The 14,504-nt window shown below is 39.4% G+C and overlaps 1 protein-coding gene across 1 annotated transcript in view; it reads right to left on the bottom strand.

Annotated features, from left to right (window-relative positions):
• Positions 1–700: 700 nt before the first annotated feature.
• Positions 701–14,504, bottom strand: part of LOC121960796 (sodium/hydrogen exchanger 9-like) — an 83,269-nt gene continuing 69,465 nt past the window's right edge. The window contains exons 13-16 of the mRNA XM_042510656.2: positions 11,756–11,801; positions 9,161–9,216; positions 2,815–2,920; positions 701–1,814 (exon numbers count right to left, since the gene is read on the bottom strand). Coding sequence (XP_042366590.1) covers positions 1,644–1,814; positions 2,815–2,920; positions 9,161–9,216; positions 11,756–11,801 — 379 coding nt within the window. The 3' untranslated portion in view covers positions 701–1,643. The remainder of the gene's footprint in view (positions 1,815–2,814; positions 2,921–9,160; positions 9,217–11,755; positions 11,802–14,504) is intronic.

The raw sequence follows: 14,504 nt of genomic DNA, 5'->3' as shown, positions 1-14,504 counted from the left end.
CAGTTTATGAACTGCTGTTAGCTCAGGACACTGGTGACGTTGACGAGCACACAGATGAGCTTCTCTCAGACAGTTACTGATGATTTTAGATGGTTGTCCAAACCAGTTTTTGCATCAGCTGTTCTAGTGGCTGCTCTCAGATGATCTTGCAGGTGAAGATCCAGAGATCCAGATTTTTGTTTCGTTTTTGAAGGAAATCATACCAAGATTCTCAAGTTCCTGTGCTTTTAATGCCTGTGAAAGGCGTATGAATGCAGCACAAGAAAACTGATGCCGCTCTAGGTGTTAAAGGGTTAATGAATTTTTGCAACCAAAATTTGAGAAAAAATATATCTATTTAGTGCATGAAAAAAAATCTTCAATTAAACCTGTAACAAAAGGGATTGGACATAGTGTTGGGTTCAAATTTTTGTACAGTAACAAAGTACAAAGTACAGTAACATTATTCTCAGAATTTGAGAAAAAAACAACAACTTAAGTTTGTTTTTTGGGGGGATGAAACTAAAGCGTCTTCCTCTGAGGTCTGGTGACGCTACGCTGCTATCATTCAGTCTCTTTTGCTCTGAGCAAAACTGAATTCAAGAATCAGTGCAAACAAAGGAGAGCGCACTGTATTTTTTTGCAGCAACTGAGGACTGGAACAGAGGAGCATTCCAGTGATGCACCCATGCATTCATAACGTGAAATGGGAAGCTCTCACTTCAAGGACAATGGCTTTATTAATATGAGGGAAACAGTCTGCATATTCACAAAGCCTAACCTTCACAGATTGGATTTGTGCAGTACACAACACCCTGCTTCACACAAGGGGAATGGGGCCTGGAGATTTATAATGATGCACTCAGAAAGCAAAGTGCAATCTATAAAGAAGTCCAAGGAAACCACACGTGCTAGTAGTCTCTTTTCCAAATGCTGTTAATATACTTAAGCATTTGGAAGTATTCGAGCCCGCCGCAGAATGATAAGTAAGTCGTGTCGGGAGACGGGGGGAGGGGTAATAAATTCAGCAAATACATTTTGAATCAGTTAAAAGGATTGTTGCAGAAAACAGTGCAATAAAAGTTTAATAAGCAGTTTGGGAAGAGCAAAGCAAAGTTGGCACAAAAATACCGTTTTAGCTGATTAAGGGAAATACCGTAGCTTTCAATCACTGTAGATATTCATGAGCAATTCTCCCTAAAGCTTGAAACCGAGACCTTATGTAACAGTCGCACAACGCTGCGCCACTGGCAATTAATGTGTAACTTAGCATGTTGTATACTCACCAGAACGTTTACTTTCTGGGTGAAAAGTAAGAAGTGCATGCGGGGTCAACTCCTGCTTCCTGTGCACAGTGTTAAAAATTGAATTATTCGAGTTCAGATTTTTAAAGTTCCTTAAACTGGAGCAAAACAAGCCAAGAAAATCATCAGCAGAGCAACAGAGAGAGCAACGGCCTTTGCCATTCCTCCCTCTACAAGTGTGTCTTTGCATGCATGTCAGCACAAGGAGTGTGTGACCTTTTGGGAGCCATTGTAACGCAGACTCCCACTCAGCTCCTCTCAGATGCCCTGGCCAGTGACCCCATTCACTGTGGGAGGAAGGGCCTTAGCCTCAGGGCAGCAGGGTCTGATAAGCTGGGGTTGGAGGTGACTCCTGGAGCTTCAGGCCTCCCTGGGGAGAGCAGGAATGGTACCAAGTCCCAGGTCACCCTCCAGCAGGTCTTCCGGCTGCGCGGATCCAGAATCACCTCCTATGGATCCAAGCTGGATCTCTGCTTTCTCCAAACTGAAGGTAGTGTCGTCTGATTCAGTTGCACAAAGCTGCTCTTCCACCTGAATGACAACTCGATAACTTAGATTCTGAAGATATTTACAGCGCTGGTGCTGGGGTCGACAAAGTATCATGGGGAGTCATGAGATCTTCTTGATATTAAGTGATGTAAGAAAACCTTTCCTAAAATATACAGTTGGTCTTCATCTCAACATTTCATTTATTTCTGTCAAGAAAACTTAACAAATTTGTTGGACTAGATTATAATTCAAGATCTAAACTAAAAATATCTTCACTACCTTCACTCTCTACTTAACCCCTGAAACCTGCGCATATTGGCTTATTGATTAAAATAAAAATAAATGAATATATATAAATAGATAGATAGCTAGCTAGATAGATAGATAGATAGATACAGTTATGGGGAGAAGGCAAGGTGAAATAAAAGAGGGCTACCATTTTTACCTTTTTTTATGTCTAGAATTATGTATATAATTATTGATGTAATCTATCAATTTCTTGCAATTTGCGGGACATTTCTTGCTAAGTTGCTCAATGCCTTTTCCCATGTTTTCAAAAGAAATCAAACCAATTTGTTCAGAGTCCAAAGGTTAAATTACTTGTGAAAGGCATCTGAACACAGAAAAAAAAAAACAACCTAACAGAGCTAGAGCTAATGGATCGATGGCAAAGTGTCTGGAAGAAGGAAACACTATTTGTCAAAAAAAGAAGCCTATTGAGTATCTATGATTGTTAAAAAAAAATCCAATATAATACAGAGAATCATATAAGTTCCTCAAAATATCAAAAAACTTCACCAGTGACTCATTTTACAAAAAGTTGAAGATGAAATGCAGTTATTGTGTTTACTGACAGGTTTATTGTACAGTTTATCTGTTGTTTTGTATTGTTATTGTTATTATATTTTACATTATCCACTATATATATATCTCGCTTAGTCGGGGGTCGTCAGTTCACCTAATAGTAGACAAGGGGTTCTTTAAGGAAAAAAGGTTGGAAACAACTGATATACAGTATGCAGTAACACAGGGGAGGTCTTACCTCTTGGACATGGGTGCTGCCAAAGAGTCTGGCGAATCCTTCGCACCACTGTGGCAGTGAGTCGGTGAGGGGAGGGCCATGATGTGTCAGCACTGGCTTTAGATATCTGTGACCTTGTTAAGGAATGGTATCAAAGGTGTTTTAGTATCAATGACAGTAACCAGAGAGAAGAAAAATTTTCTGTTTTTAGCTTTTTCTGAATCTTTCCTTTAAGTTCTAGAAGTAATAATTTAGGCAGAACCAAAGCACATCTCACTAGAGACACATTGATTATATGTGAAAAGAAGGAGAAAGTATGCTAATTAGGGGTAGGACGAAAAGATTTAGGGGGTTTGTTTTAGCCGCAGATGTGTGAGGGCATATCAGGACAGTGACTATGCTAGAAAGCATTGGTTAAAGTGAGTCATTCTTTTCTGCTGGGTAGTTGTCTTAAGAAATAAAAGCCCACAATAAAATATGCAACAAAGAAAGACTTTCCAGGAGGGAGTGCTCTACAAGAGCAGGACTGCAGAGGGCTAGACAAAGATAAAAATAATTTACTCATAGGGGAAAAAAAGGCACCGAGGCAAGATGGGTCAGTCTTGGACTTGATTGAAACCTGAGGCAAGAACTGAATTATAAATTGTTGATATAAGGTAGTACAGGGTGAGAATTAATGGGAATTGGAGGGAGCCGGATCTTATGGCTTCATTACCTTCCAAGATAGGTTCTTTTTTTCTCACGCCTCTTTACCACTGGACAAAAAACCAACTAGCATCTGTTTTTTGTATTTAATGGGAAAGGTGACAATCAGCATTCTGATTGCACTGATCTGCAGTAATCATGAGTATTTATCAGCTCCAGCTCCTATTGGCTCCTGTTGTCAGTGATGGAGATAAAACACCCGGCTGGATGCGCTAAGTTTAGACCCTCTGCTGGCAAATGCAATGACGGGCTGCCACAAAATACTGTCTGTCTCAGGCCGAGCAGCACTCAAACACCATTCAAAATTAGTCTTTGCCAAGTTCGAGAAAAGACCGAAAAGGTATCAAATATAAAGAGGGAGTAACAACTGTAACATTTTCACTGGCCTCTATGCTGCTCTCTACTGTTTAGTAATCTTTTTTCAGGCCCATCTGTGATGTTAAATGTGACATACCAGTGAAAAAAATAACAACCCCCAAACCCCTAAAGGCATATCTGATGTACCAGCAATAGAAGATCAGTCTTAATAACCTGCATAAATGCTCTAATTTTGCTAAAACAAAAAGGTAGGCCTATAGGACAATCATGGGGTAAAACTGAAATCAGATTCAAAGCATTGAAAACTATTAAACCTGCAAAACACTGAAATAATTAGTGATATTGGTGGTTAAAAAGTTGGATATGTCGAAAATAATTATCCTATGTTGTGTAATAACAATAACACACTGCTAATTAAATAATATGTTTGATATTTACACAACTCTATAGATACATATCTCAATTTAACTAACAAAAAATAATTCTTATTCAAAAATGTTATTTGTTCATTGTCAGGTATTTATTTTTCCATGATATAGATGGGTCATTCTGAGCAGTGTTGAGAGCAGAAGTACTAAGGGCTGTTTTCGGATGCAAGATGTTATGGTTAAGTCCTCTGGAGGAGTTGTGGGCTCTGATGGTAGGCACTCATTAACAATGACGTATTACACACCCTCCAAAACCTCTTTTCAAATCAGATGTCTGCACACAGAAGCTCGGTGACAGCCGATCTTGTAATACACTTAACTCTGTATAGACTCCATTACAAACCCTTAAAAAAGACGTCACATAAGCCATGGTAGCTTTAAGCTGTGAAAAATAGTCTTGATAATAATTTCCCTTCTGCAGGTGGTCATACTCTGCTCTGCTTACGCCTCTGAAAAATACAAAACAATATTTCACCAATGCTATAATTTCTGTACAAAAGCAACCTTTGTACCTCAGAGCCTATAATGAATAATGTGGGACTTAGAGGTGGCACACAAGTACAACAATTCCCTGGCATCAGCACAAAAACAAACAGCAGAGGAAAATGATCTAATATGTTATTTGGCACCAATTCTTACATTCTGGTGCTGTTATCAGCGCTATGCAAGAGGTGGGAATTATGGGCACCATTCTACCAACTAACAGGATTTATTTATAAATGTCTCAAATGAGGGACAGAGAGAGAAACGAGAACGGGAGGTGAAGGATGAAGAGGTAGAAAAGGGGGAATAATGACTTCCTGGGGATCTGCAGGAGTGAGTTGTCTTCATGTCTGCACCGTGTCCTCCTGCTCCACGCTGGCATAACACTAGACAGCGATGGTAATTATAACTGCTAGAGCTGCTTTCTGCTCCACTGTGGTGTCAGGTTGTGTGTGAATGTGTGTGTGTGTGTGTGTGTGTGTGTGTGTGGGGGGAGCTGCTGAGTAGTTGTGTGGGGGTGGAAGCCCAACTGCTGCCTCAGCCATCAACATCTCTACATGTCCCACACGTCACCTTTTCCTGACCTCTCATCAGTTACTGAGTACAGTTCCCCTTCTTCTGAGGTATTTATACTTAACTTAGATTTTATGCTATTATATAGTATATTAATACAGAAAGACAATTTAGACAGTTAACAAAGACAGTGACTAACTGTATTCATTAAAAATAAATAATAAAAGAATTAAATGGATGAAAGATAAATAAGATACAGATATCTCAAAAATAGATTTAATGCTTTGCTCCAAATTTTACAGGACTGTTTCCAGCCTGTGCATAATAAAAACTACAACTCTATATTTTATATTTATATCCCTGTTCATATGAAACAGACAGACAAGGGAGTCAAATCAGTCCTCTCATCTAGTTTTTGACAACAAAGCCAAGAATTTATTTTCTCAAAGCATTCCCTTAATACTCAATTGTTACTTCTACTCTATACCAGAGGGTAATATTATACCTTTTATCCCACTATATTTATCTGACAGCTGTAGTTACTACCTAGCTATAGTCACTGGTAAATACAGTAAAGTTAGCTTCATTCTGAGCAGCCACAACAATAAAAGCCATCCATCTAAAAGGGGCCATACAGCATAATAATTACCTCTACATGTCTCTCACACACAAGAAGAAATGTCAGCAGCACATAACAATTTACACACGGTGCCTCCCTCCTCTACGTGTTTTTTTTTTATTTATATTGTTTAGACAATGTGGTATATTATATAATACCATAAATATAGGTGACACAGAGAATTTTAACTCCCAAGTCACGCTACAGACTCATCCAGAGTCCAAGCCAACTGTATGATTCAGCCAGGGTCTCTTAGACATGTGTGTCCTCTGGGACACCAGTCAAAAACAAAAACAACATTTTCCTGCCCTGAAATCACAGTCTACAAACCACTTAAGCAGGAGAGATCAAACAGCCTTTGATGTCCGTCAAAATCACTGCTTAAAAGTCAAATGTTTGTCCTAATGAGCCTTAAAGCCAGGCTGACAGGGAAACGGTTAGGGAAGCTGCAGTGTAGGATGAGACACCGGAAAGCCAAGCTGAAGCTCAATTACCTGGCAGCGGGATCCAGGCTGAGGCTCCTCTCACCTGGTTCACATCAAAGCATCACTATAATACGATTCCTTTTTTTCCCCCTCATCAATAGGAAACACTGGCCAGGACTGGGCCTTTCATCCTGCTCACAGCTTCTCTCATCCTCTCTGTCTCACACACACATCTACATGCATATACAGATCCAAAAAATCCATTACACACATTTTCGGTCAAATGTGCAAATGAATTCACTGTACAGATTTTTGAGTAATACCAAAGAGTGTAGGTAGATCCGCTGTAACAGTTTGCTGTAAAAATATGTCCAAATTCGAACAGTAATGTACAGTTTTTTTTCTTTTTTTCAAAATACAGTAAAATATGTAAAATACTGTGATGAAATTAATGGTATTATACTGTTAACATATTTTTACGGTACTGACAATGTAAAATAACAGTAGGAGGCTGACATCTACACGTCACTGGGAAGAAATCTAAACTGAAACAAATTGCTGTAAAATACTGCCAAATTCTCACAGTTATATACATAATGTAATGTATGTTGTTTTTTTGTTTTTTTCCCCAAAATTCAGGAAAACACTGATGATCTTAAAGTTTTTTTGGAGCCAAAATTACTGCTGTAAAAATACAGCCAAATCAGAAGCTGGTTGTTTTGTTCCTTTTTGGTTTTGTTTCACTGTTAATGAATGTGTTTATCTCTGTGCTATTTTCTGACAGTTACATTGTTCTGTAAAAATAAAAACAATAAAAATCTTTTGGTCATTAAAAATACTCTCAGATGCTGAAAGAAACAAACTATGTGATTTAAAAAAAAAAAAAAAAAAGCATCAGGAGGGACATTAAGTCATTTCCAGTTTGGGGATTTCACAACATGTTCAGCGACACTCCCCTTTCCTGCATTCTGTGTGCTAACAACCTGAAATGAAAATGTGTTTAATTACGATACTTACACATCAATATATATAATTTAATACATCAGTGTTTTGGTGACAACCCCTTCGCAATGATTTCCCAAGAATAGCGAGATTCAGTTATAATGTGAAGCATAGTGTTTGGCAGAGTTTATCACTCATCTAACACCATCCTGTGAAAAATGGTGGCAGCGGCAGTATCATGTTGTGAGGAAGCTTTTCAGCAGCAGGGACATGGAGACGTGTGAGAACACAAAGAAACAATGAAGAAGCTCTTCTTAAGGAATATTTGGTTCAGACATTGTAGGGCGATGCAACAATGAAAATATTCTTTTGAATAATTAACAATTGCTTGACGCTATTATTCACGGATGTTCCTTGCTGATGAAGGTTGAGATGACACGAAAAGAACAATGAGGATAAAATAAATCTCTGAATCTTTTGGGGCCATGTGTGAACACAGACATAAACACAGAAACCGGAGGTTGTAATCACTGCCAAAGTTGTCTAAATACCTGAATGGCTGAAAACAGAGATATATTTTTTATGCTCTTAATATATTTCTAAAATGTTTTGACAGCCATTTTTATTGCATTGAATGCAACACCTAAAAATACTTTCTAAAGACACTGTAAATAAAGCTGCCGTTACCTCATAAACTCTGCTGTACAAAATTAGAGTGTCACACTGTTATTATGCCAGAGAAATAGATGGCCATAACATGAATCAGCAAACCAAAGTATTGTTTCTCACACTGTCAGACAATGTGTTGTATTCAACTACAACTATGAAGAGTAACAAGGAGAGTTTTACTTTTAGGAAAGGTGGGCGACTCTGCTTGTCTTGTTGTCACAGGTGAGATTTTCTTGCACAAAGAGCTCCATTTAGCCTGATGTATGATGCTAATCCCTTGAATCCACAGTGACTTGTTAGTGGTTTACCAACACTGTCCAATCATCTTTCTCTTGAATGTTATTCACTTTAAATCCTTGTATAAAAAAAAGTTCTGATATTAAATATTAACACACTCATGCATTAAATGAATACTCTAAATGAATGCACTCGCAGACCCGCATCTCTTTGTTTTGCAGTGGAGACAGTCAGAGTCCATAAAGTAAAATGATGTGCTCCTTTCTGAGCATTGGGCCAGGTCATGAGGCCATTAAGCGGTAAAATTAGATTAGCTTAAACGTAATGCAGTCCTCATGAAATTCCACTGCGGAGGACAGGACTGTTTTCTTACTGCCAAATGATTTAACTACACTCTCTGCTTACAGGAATACGGTTCATCATGTAGTTAACAGCGAGCACATAAAAGCAATAGTACTGTAGACATTTTGGGAAATACATTTTCTTGATGGGTTAGATTAAAAGATCGATATTACTTTCACATTTGTATGGTAAACATAATGTTGCAGATATCAGCTTATCTTGGCATAAAGTCATAGTAACAGGACAAACGGCCACAAACATTTTGTATGGATAAAAGGAATACTTTACCTCCCAAGTGGCCATTCGTATATCAATTAATGACTCCCAGTGACCCCAAATTCATGAAGATTTTTTTTTTTTTTTTGCACCCAACCATAGAGAACAAAGAATTCAAAAACTTAGACTCCTTTTACACTGGAAACCTAGGGAAACAGTCTTTCAGACTTCTAAAATATTCCTTTGATATCCATATATCCAACCACCCTCCACCTGGAGGAGTTCATGAACTTCCTGTTTGTTCTGCTATCACAGTACACAAGGGTCTTTCTTCTTATTCCCTGAAATGAAGCACTCTGCCATTTTCCTTGTACTCTCTGTGTAATACTACTTCACAGACCAGTGCATTAACCATTGTGAGTGCGAGCAGATGTGAGAGTGCTTTAAAGAAGAAAGCAGTGAAAGGATACTTGTTGTCCAGGCGGTGCCACAGGCCTTGTGTTGTGTCTGGCCTCCCTGTGGTAACCTGTGGACCATGAGAGAACCACTGTTACTCACTGACAAACAAAGACCCTCTGGGGTGGCTATATACACTGCCTGATGGAAATGCTGAAAACCTGCACCCCTGGTTGGTCAGCAGGGCCATATCCGATGACCTCCATTTTCACAAGTGAGACCTCGTGCCCTGTGCTTGTATAGGAAAATCTTGTTCTCAAAAATGGCAAAGTCCCTAGAGATCTCTTCTTGCTACAGTAAGAACACGCCCCCAGCAGTCCCGGTGTGGACACTCACTCTGGCAAGGTTACATTTATCCATTTCCATAAGAAAGAGCCCCCTAGCTCGGCCTCACCTCTCCACTGAGATGCTCCCTCGGCCTTACCAGCCTGTCTGCCCCTCTGGCCTCATAATGCCAGGGAGCTGCCCACACCATGTCCCATTCACAGTGTGCAGATAACAGTTAGGTCAACTAAGGAGATGAAAGACAGGGGATGGAGAGCTGCTGGGAGGCAGTGATGGTGAGGTGGCAGGGGTGTGTGTGTGTGTGCGTGCGTGCGTGTGTGTGGGGAGGGGTGTAGACGTGTCTGCACAACAAAAAGGCAGAAGTGCCTGTGTGCAGGAAATGGTGTGCTACTGACTGTCATTTAGCAGGAAGCAGAGAGTGCATTTCATCCTCTTAAACCTTTTCTTCGCTTTGATGTCACGCAGTGTTAAAATAAAAGGGTTCAGGGTTAAAGGGTAGAAGCATATTTTTATCAGTGGAAGAGGATGGCAGGGTCTGCTGTAAATATGTGACACTCAACTTACGGCCTGTGGGCTGAATCTGGCCCCTAATAGGCTGGTGGGTGGACCCCCAAACCATTTTATTAACTCACTATAAAAATAAATTGATTCACACTGGTAATTGTTTTTGCAATTTTAGTCCCAAAGTGCATAAAACAGTATCAAAATAGAGCTTGTTTATCAAAAAAAGTGCCAGTGGAGGATCGCCCGCATACCCGAGTTCCTAGCGAAGCCCCTAATGTCCTGAAATCCTCTGAATGTCCATAAAATCCAACGAAAGTCATAAAATCCCAGAAATGTCCCAAAATATTAGAAAGGTCGTAAAATGATAGAAATGTACTCAAATCCTCAAAACCTCCTAAAATCCCAGACATGTCTTACTGCCCTGGAAAGGTCCTAAAATCCTAGAACTGTATTACAATCCCACAAATGTCCTAAAATACTAGAAACATCCTAAAAACCTATAAATATCCTTAAATCCTAGAATCCAATGATATCTTAGAAATACCCTAAAATCATATAAATGCCCTAAAATCCTATAAATGTCCTTTAATCCTAGAAATGAGCTAAAATCCTTGAAACATGTATGTGGCTGCTGCGACTGGCCTCCTGTCATTTTGCAAGTGGTCCCAAATCAAAGCAAGTTCAGGGTCCCTGCTATAAATCCTTGCTGTGTACAGTGTATGTAAAAATACTGCAAATTGTTATCCCTGTGTGGATAAAACACAACCAGTGCCCTATAACAGTATTCAAACATGCACAGGCTCAGAATGTGATGCAGTAAAACCCTGCAATACTTTAGTGGTGATTAAAAACAGGTTTAAAATAAATTTTTTTGTCTTTGACTGCGATCGCTGCTCATTCAGTTTCACTCTCAGTTCCCTCCAGTAAGGAGAGATGTAATTTTGGCAAACGAAAACACAACACAAGATAATATATGTGGAATCACTTTGTGTAACTTAATTCAAGTACTGCAAATGAGCGAATAACAGAAGCTTCCTCCAGCTAAAATGAAGCTGCTCTGTGTCTTTTTAATTATAATGTTTTTGGCCATCTATATTATCATAATGATTATTTTATTAGTCATTAAGGTATCGTTTTAAACCTTGTGAGCTGTTTCCTGCTGGCATCGGTCATCTTTCTCTCCATATTTTGGAAATTAGTTTCTCATTTTTTAAGTTTAATGTATACTGGCAGAGACTTTTCATGAAATATTGATCCCCTGAATACCTAAACCGAACAATATGAAACTCTCTAAGTAGACCATTAGCACTGCTGTTTGCACTGGTTTAGGTGTTTTAAAGCACACAAAACACTATTGTCATGATTGTCACTATACAACAGCACTAATGTGAATCTTAGTGAGTAAGTCATTATTTTGAGAAAACTTCTCATTATTCTGAAATAATAATGTAATTTTTTTGAGAAACTAAGCCCTTATTTTGAGAATGATCTTTTATTTTATTATATCTTTTTATTTTAGGGTTTCCATACTTTTCTGACTGATCCTCACAAAAATAATGTCTTATAACCTTCTTCTGAAAAGAAAATGCAATACGTGAGATAATTCCAAATATTTACACCTTCAAAAGTAAGTTTAACAGATAGAACTTTGACCAAAGATTTACATCATATTTTGTGTGCATTCCTGACACTGACTATTTAAAAGAATCACTTGCAGAAAAACTGCAAAAATAGTTGTGGCACAGCAGATTAAAAACTGCAGCAACTAATGCAGTGGATAAAATATGGACTACTGAATGGTGACAATAAGATGTTTTTACCTCAAGAGAAAAGTCCTCTGAATTTTCATCTGCATCAACCCCCACTCTGTAGAGAATGAAAAAAAAACTACAGTCAAACCCTGATGCAATACAATATAATGACAAAGAGACATTTCCAAAGGGTTTGAGTCTCCACTACGTGTGAAGATATACCTGTTTGAAAGTCAGACTAGCGCCGTATGTGACTTAGCAATGAGCATGAAAGCCAGCGTGGAGCCGGGCTCGGTTTGAACATGACCTTTCTAACAGTTTCATCAAAATCAGCCTCGTCTTCCACATCACACAGAGAAAATGTCAGCTGGGTAAACCTTTGATAAATGACAAACAGTGTCGCAATTATGCTTGATATTCTGAGTGTCTGCGATTGTTACCCTGTTGAGGTGTGAACCCCACTTTGCTGCAGGCGCCGTCGAGCAACAGGGCTGCAAGGAGAGGCCGTCTGGCTGCTCGCTCGCTCTGAATTGAAATAAAGTGACTCAGCACCGGCCAGCGACAGCCTAGTGAGCTGCTTCATTGGGAAACAAGGGCGTTATCTCAGTGTGTGCATGCATTCTCTGCATCTACACATGTACTGAGCGCCCACACTGCAGCACCGTTTTTCACACTTAATCTGAAACCAAAAAGTGATATAGCAATTTCTCACACAATCGACTCATATATTTTCTAGCACGTCATCCAAAATCTATCACCTACAGATTGCCAGAAAACCTCCATTTCTCTACTGAAGGCATAACATTTCCCACAGAGCTTAGAGGGATGATGAGCACTAGATGGCTGTCGATGCTAGTTCCTACAGGTCAGCAGTTAACTCTAATAGCCTAGCATCAGGGTTGCAAGGCTCAGGTAATTTTAAGATAGCCTACTGCTATCACTGTGCAGTGTGTGTGTGTATGTGTGTGTGTGTGTGTGTCTGAGCTCAGTTTGAATGTGCTGACGCCAAAGCCTTTCACTGAGAGGCTCCTGCAATAACACAACAGAGAGGAGCTTCTCATCAGTGCATTGGAGCGCTGCGACTACTTTAGGTTGTGCAGATTTTTGTCTTGGCTGCCTTCCCTCCACAATCCATCGCCACTGTTTGTCTTTACTGTGTTTGAATTTCTCCCTCTCTGATCGTTGTTCTTCTTGTTATTGCTTCTCACAATGCAGTTAAGGCGTCAGTTTTGTGTATGAACCGAGGCACTGTGCTTCGGACAGCTCATGGGCTGTGAAACTCAAGAAAACATCTCCAACATTATTGTAATTCATTTGATTTGGATCCTGGCTGCGGTCTATCCCATCAAACCATCCATCACTGAGCCGTTTCTCTTGGTTTGTTTTCTTTTTTTTTTTTAACCATCTGTCCTCGTCTCTTCCTTTATTTACTCCACCCAGCTTCTGTCTCTTCCTTTGTTACTTACAAAAAACTTAATTAGGTGAACAATGTCTTGTTCTTCAGACCCTCATCAGGTAGAATAAAACAACAAAGAAAATTAAAAACATAAAAAGATTACACCTACTCAGGCAAGGCCAATCAGAGACCACGACCTGAGTTTGCAAACAGCTCCACAGTATGTGTGTATTTATCCTATTAGAAGGCACTTCCCACCATCAAATATGTTACTTCATGGCAAACAATTTAACAATATACCAATAAAATAATTTAGTTTAAAATCAATCATAATAAACAATGTCTAGCATGTTGGCAATTGGTAAACATCAGGACAGAACAATATAATCTAATTTTTGTCCACGTTGTATAGATAACTCCAAACAACAGGAATAGAGTCAGAGTGAACAGCTGTGATCAAATATATAAATAACATCATAGGCAAATTACATAGAGACAGTATAAAAGAAATATAGAAATGAACATAAGTATGTTCCTGTTTTTCAAAATTTTCTCTGTCCACTTTCAAATTGTCGTCCACTTTCATCCAACTCTCTCTCTTCTCAGCATGTATTTCACTCCCTCAGATCACTCTTCCTGTCTTTATCGCCTCCTACCTCTTCTTAATTCTGTGTTGTTGTTTTTGTCTCCTCCTACATCTTCCTGTTATTCTCTTTATTTTCTGCCCACCACTTGTATCCAGTCTTCCTGTCAGAACAGTCGAAAGATGCACAAAGGTTGACATTGTGCTGAAATCACACAGCGATGAATGTGCTTGAGATCTGTCTTTAGTGTGCAAGAGTTTTGGCACAAAGTGTTATGGGAAAACATCTTGGATCAGGCTGTGACAAGCTCAAGTGGCCTGCACTGCGCATGATGCATTGCCTTTAGCCAGCATGATGCATTCCATGGCGACAGGCTCCGTCACTGAGCTAAGCTGATAGAAAAGGGGAAAGGGCAGATAAGGTGTGAAGGAGAGAGCCAGGAAAGGAACACAAGCTGTGGGCAGAGAGAGAAAGAATTGGCGGAGGAAGAGCAAAAAAATAAGAGAATGACTTCCAGTTTCCTGAGCATGATGGTGAGTGAGATAGTGTGCAGTGACATGAGAGTGACAGAATGAGATGGTGCTGCTGGTGAATGTGTGAGATGGAGAGATAGTGAGCCTGTGACTGTGACTCTGACTGTGAGTGAGAGATTGTCTAGGAGACAGGACAAGACAAGCAGACAGAGACATAGAAAAATACATAAAAGGGAATAAAAAAGAGTGGCGGTCTCTTTTAATACTGATGCAAAAGAGGAATAAAGAGATAACAAGGCAGGAGGTTGTTTGTGAGGAGGCGAAAGTGTGTTTTGCATTTAGGGGGGTGAACATTTTGCTGTCAG

Source organism: Plectropomus leopardus, chromosome 21 (genome assembly GCF_026936395.1).
Source record: "Plectropomus leopardus strain MGB_pleo_1.0 chromosome 21, ASM2693639v1, whole genome shotgun sequence".
NCBI classification, from domain to species: domain Eukaryota; kingdom Metazoa; phylum Chordata; class Actinopteri; order Perciformes; family Serranidae; genus Plectropomus; species Plectropomus leopardus.
This window is presented reverse-complemented; position numbering and strand designations above follow the sequence as displayed.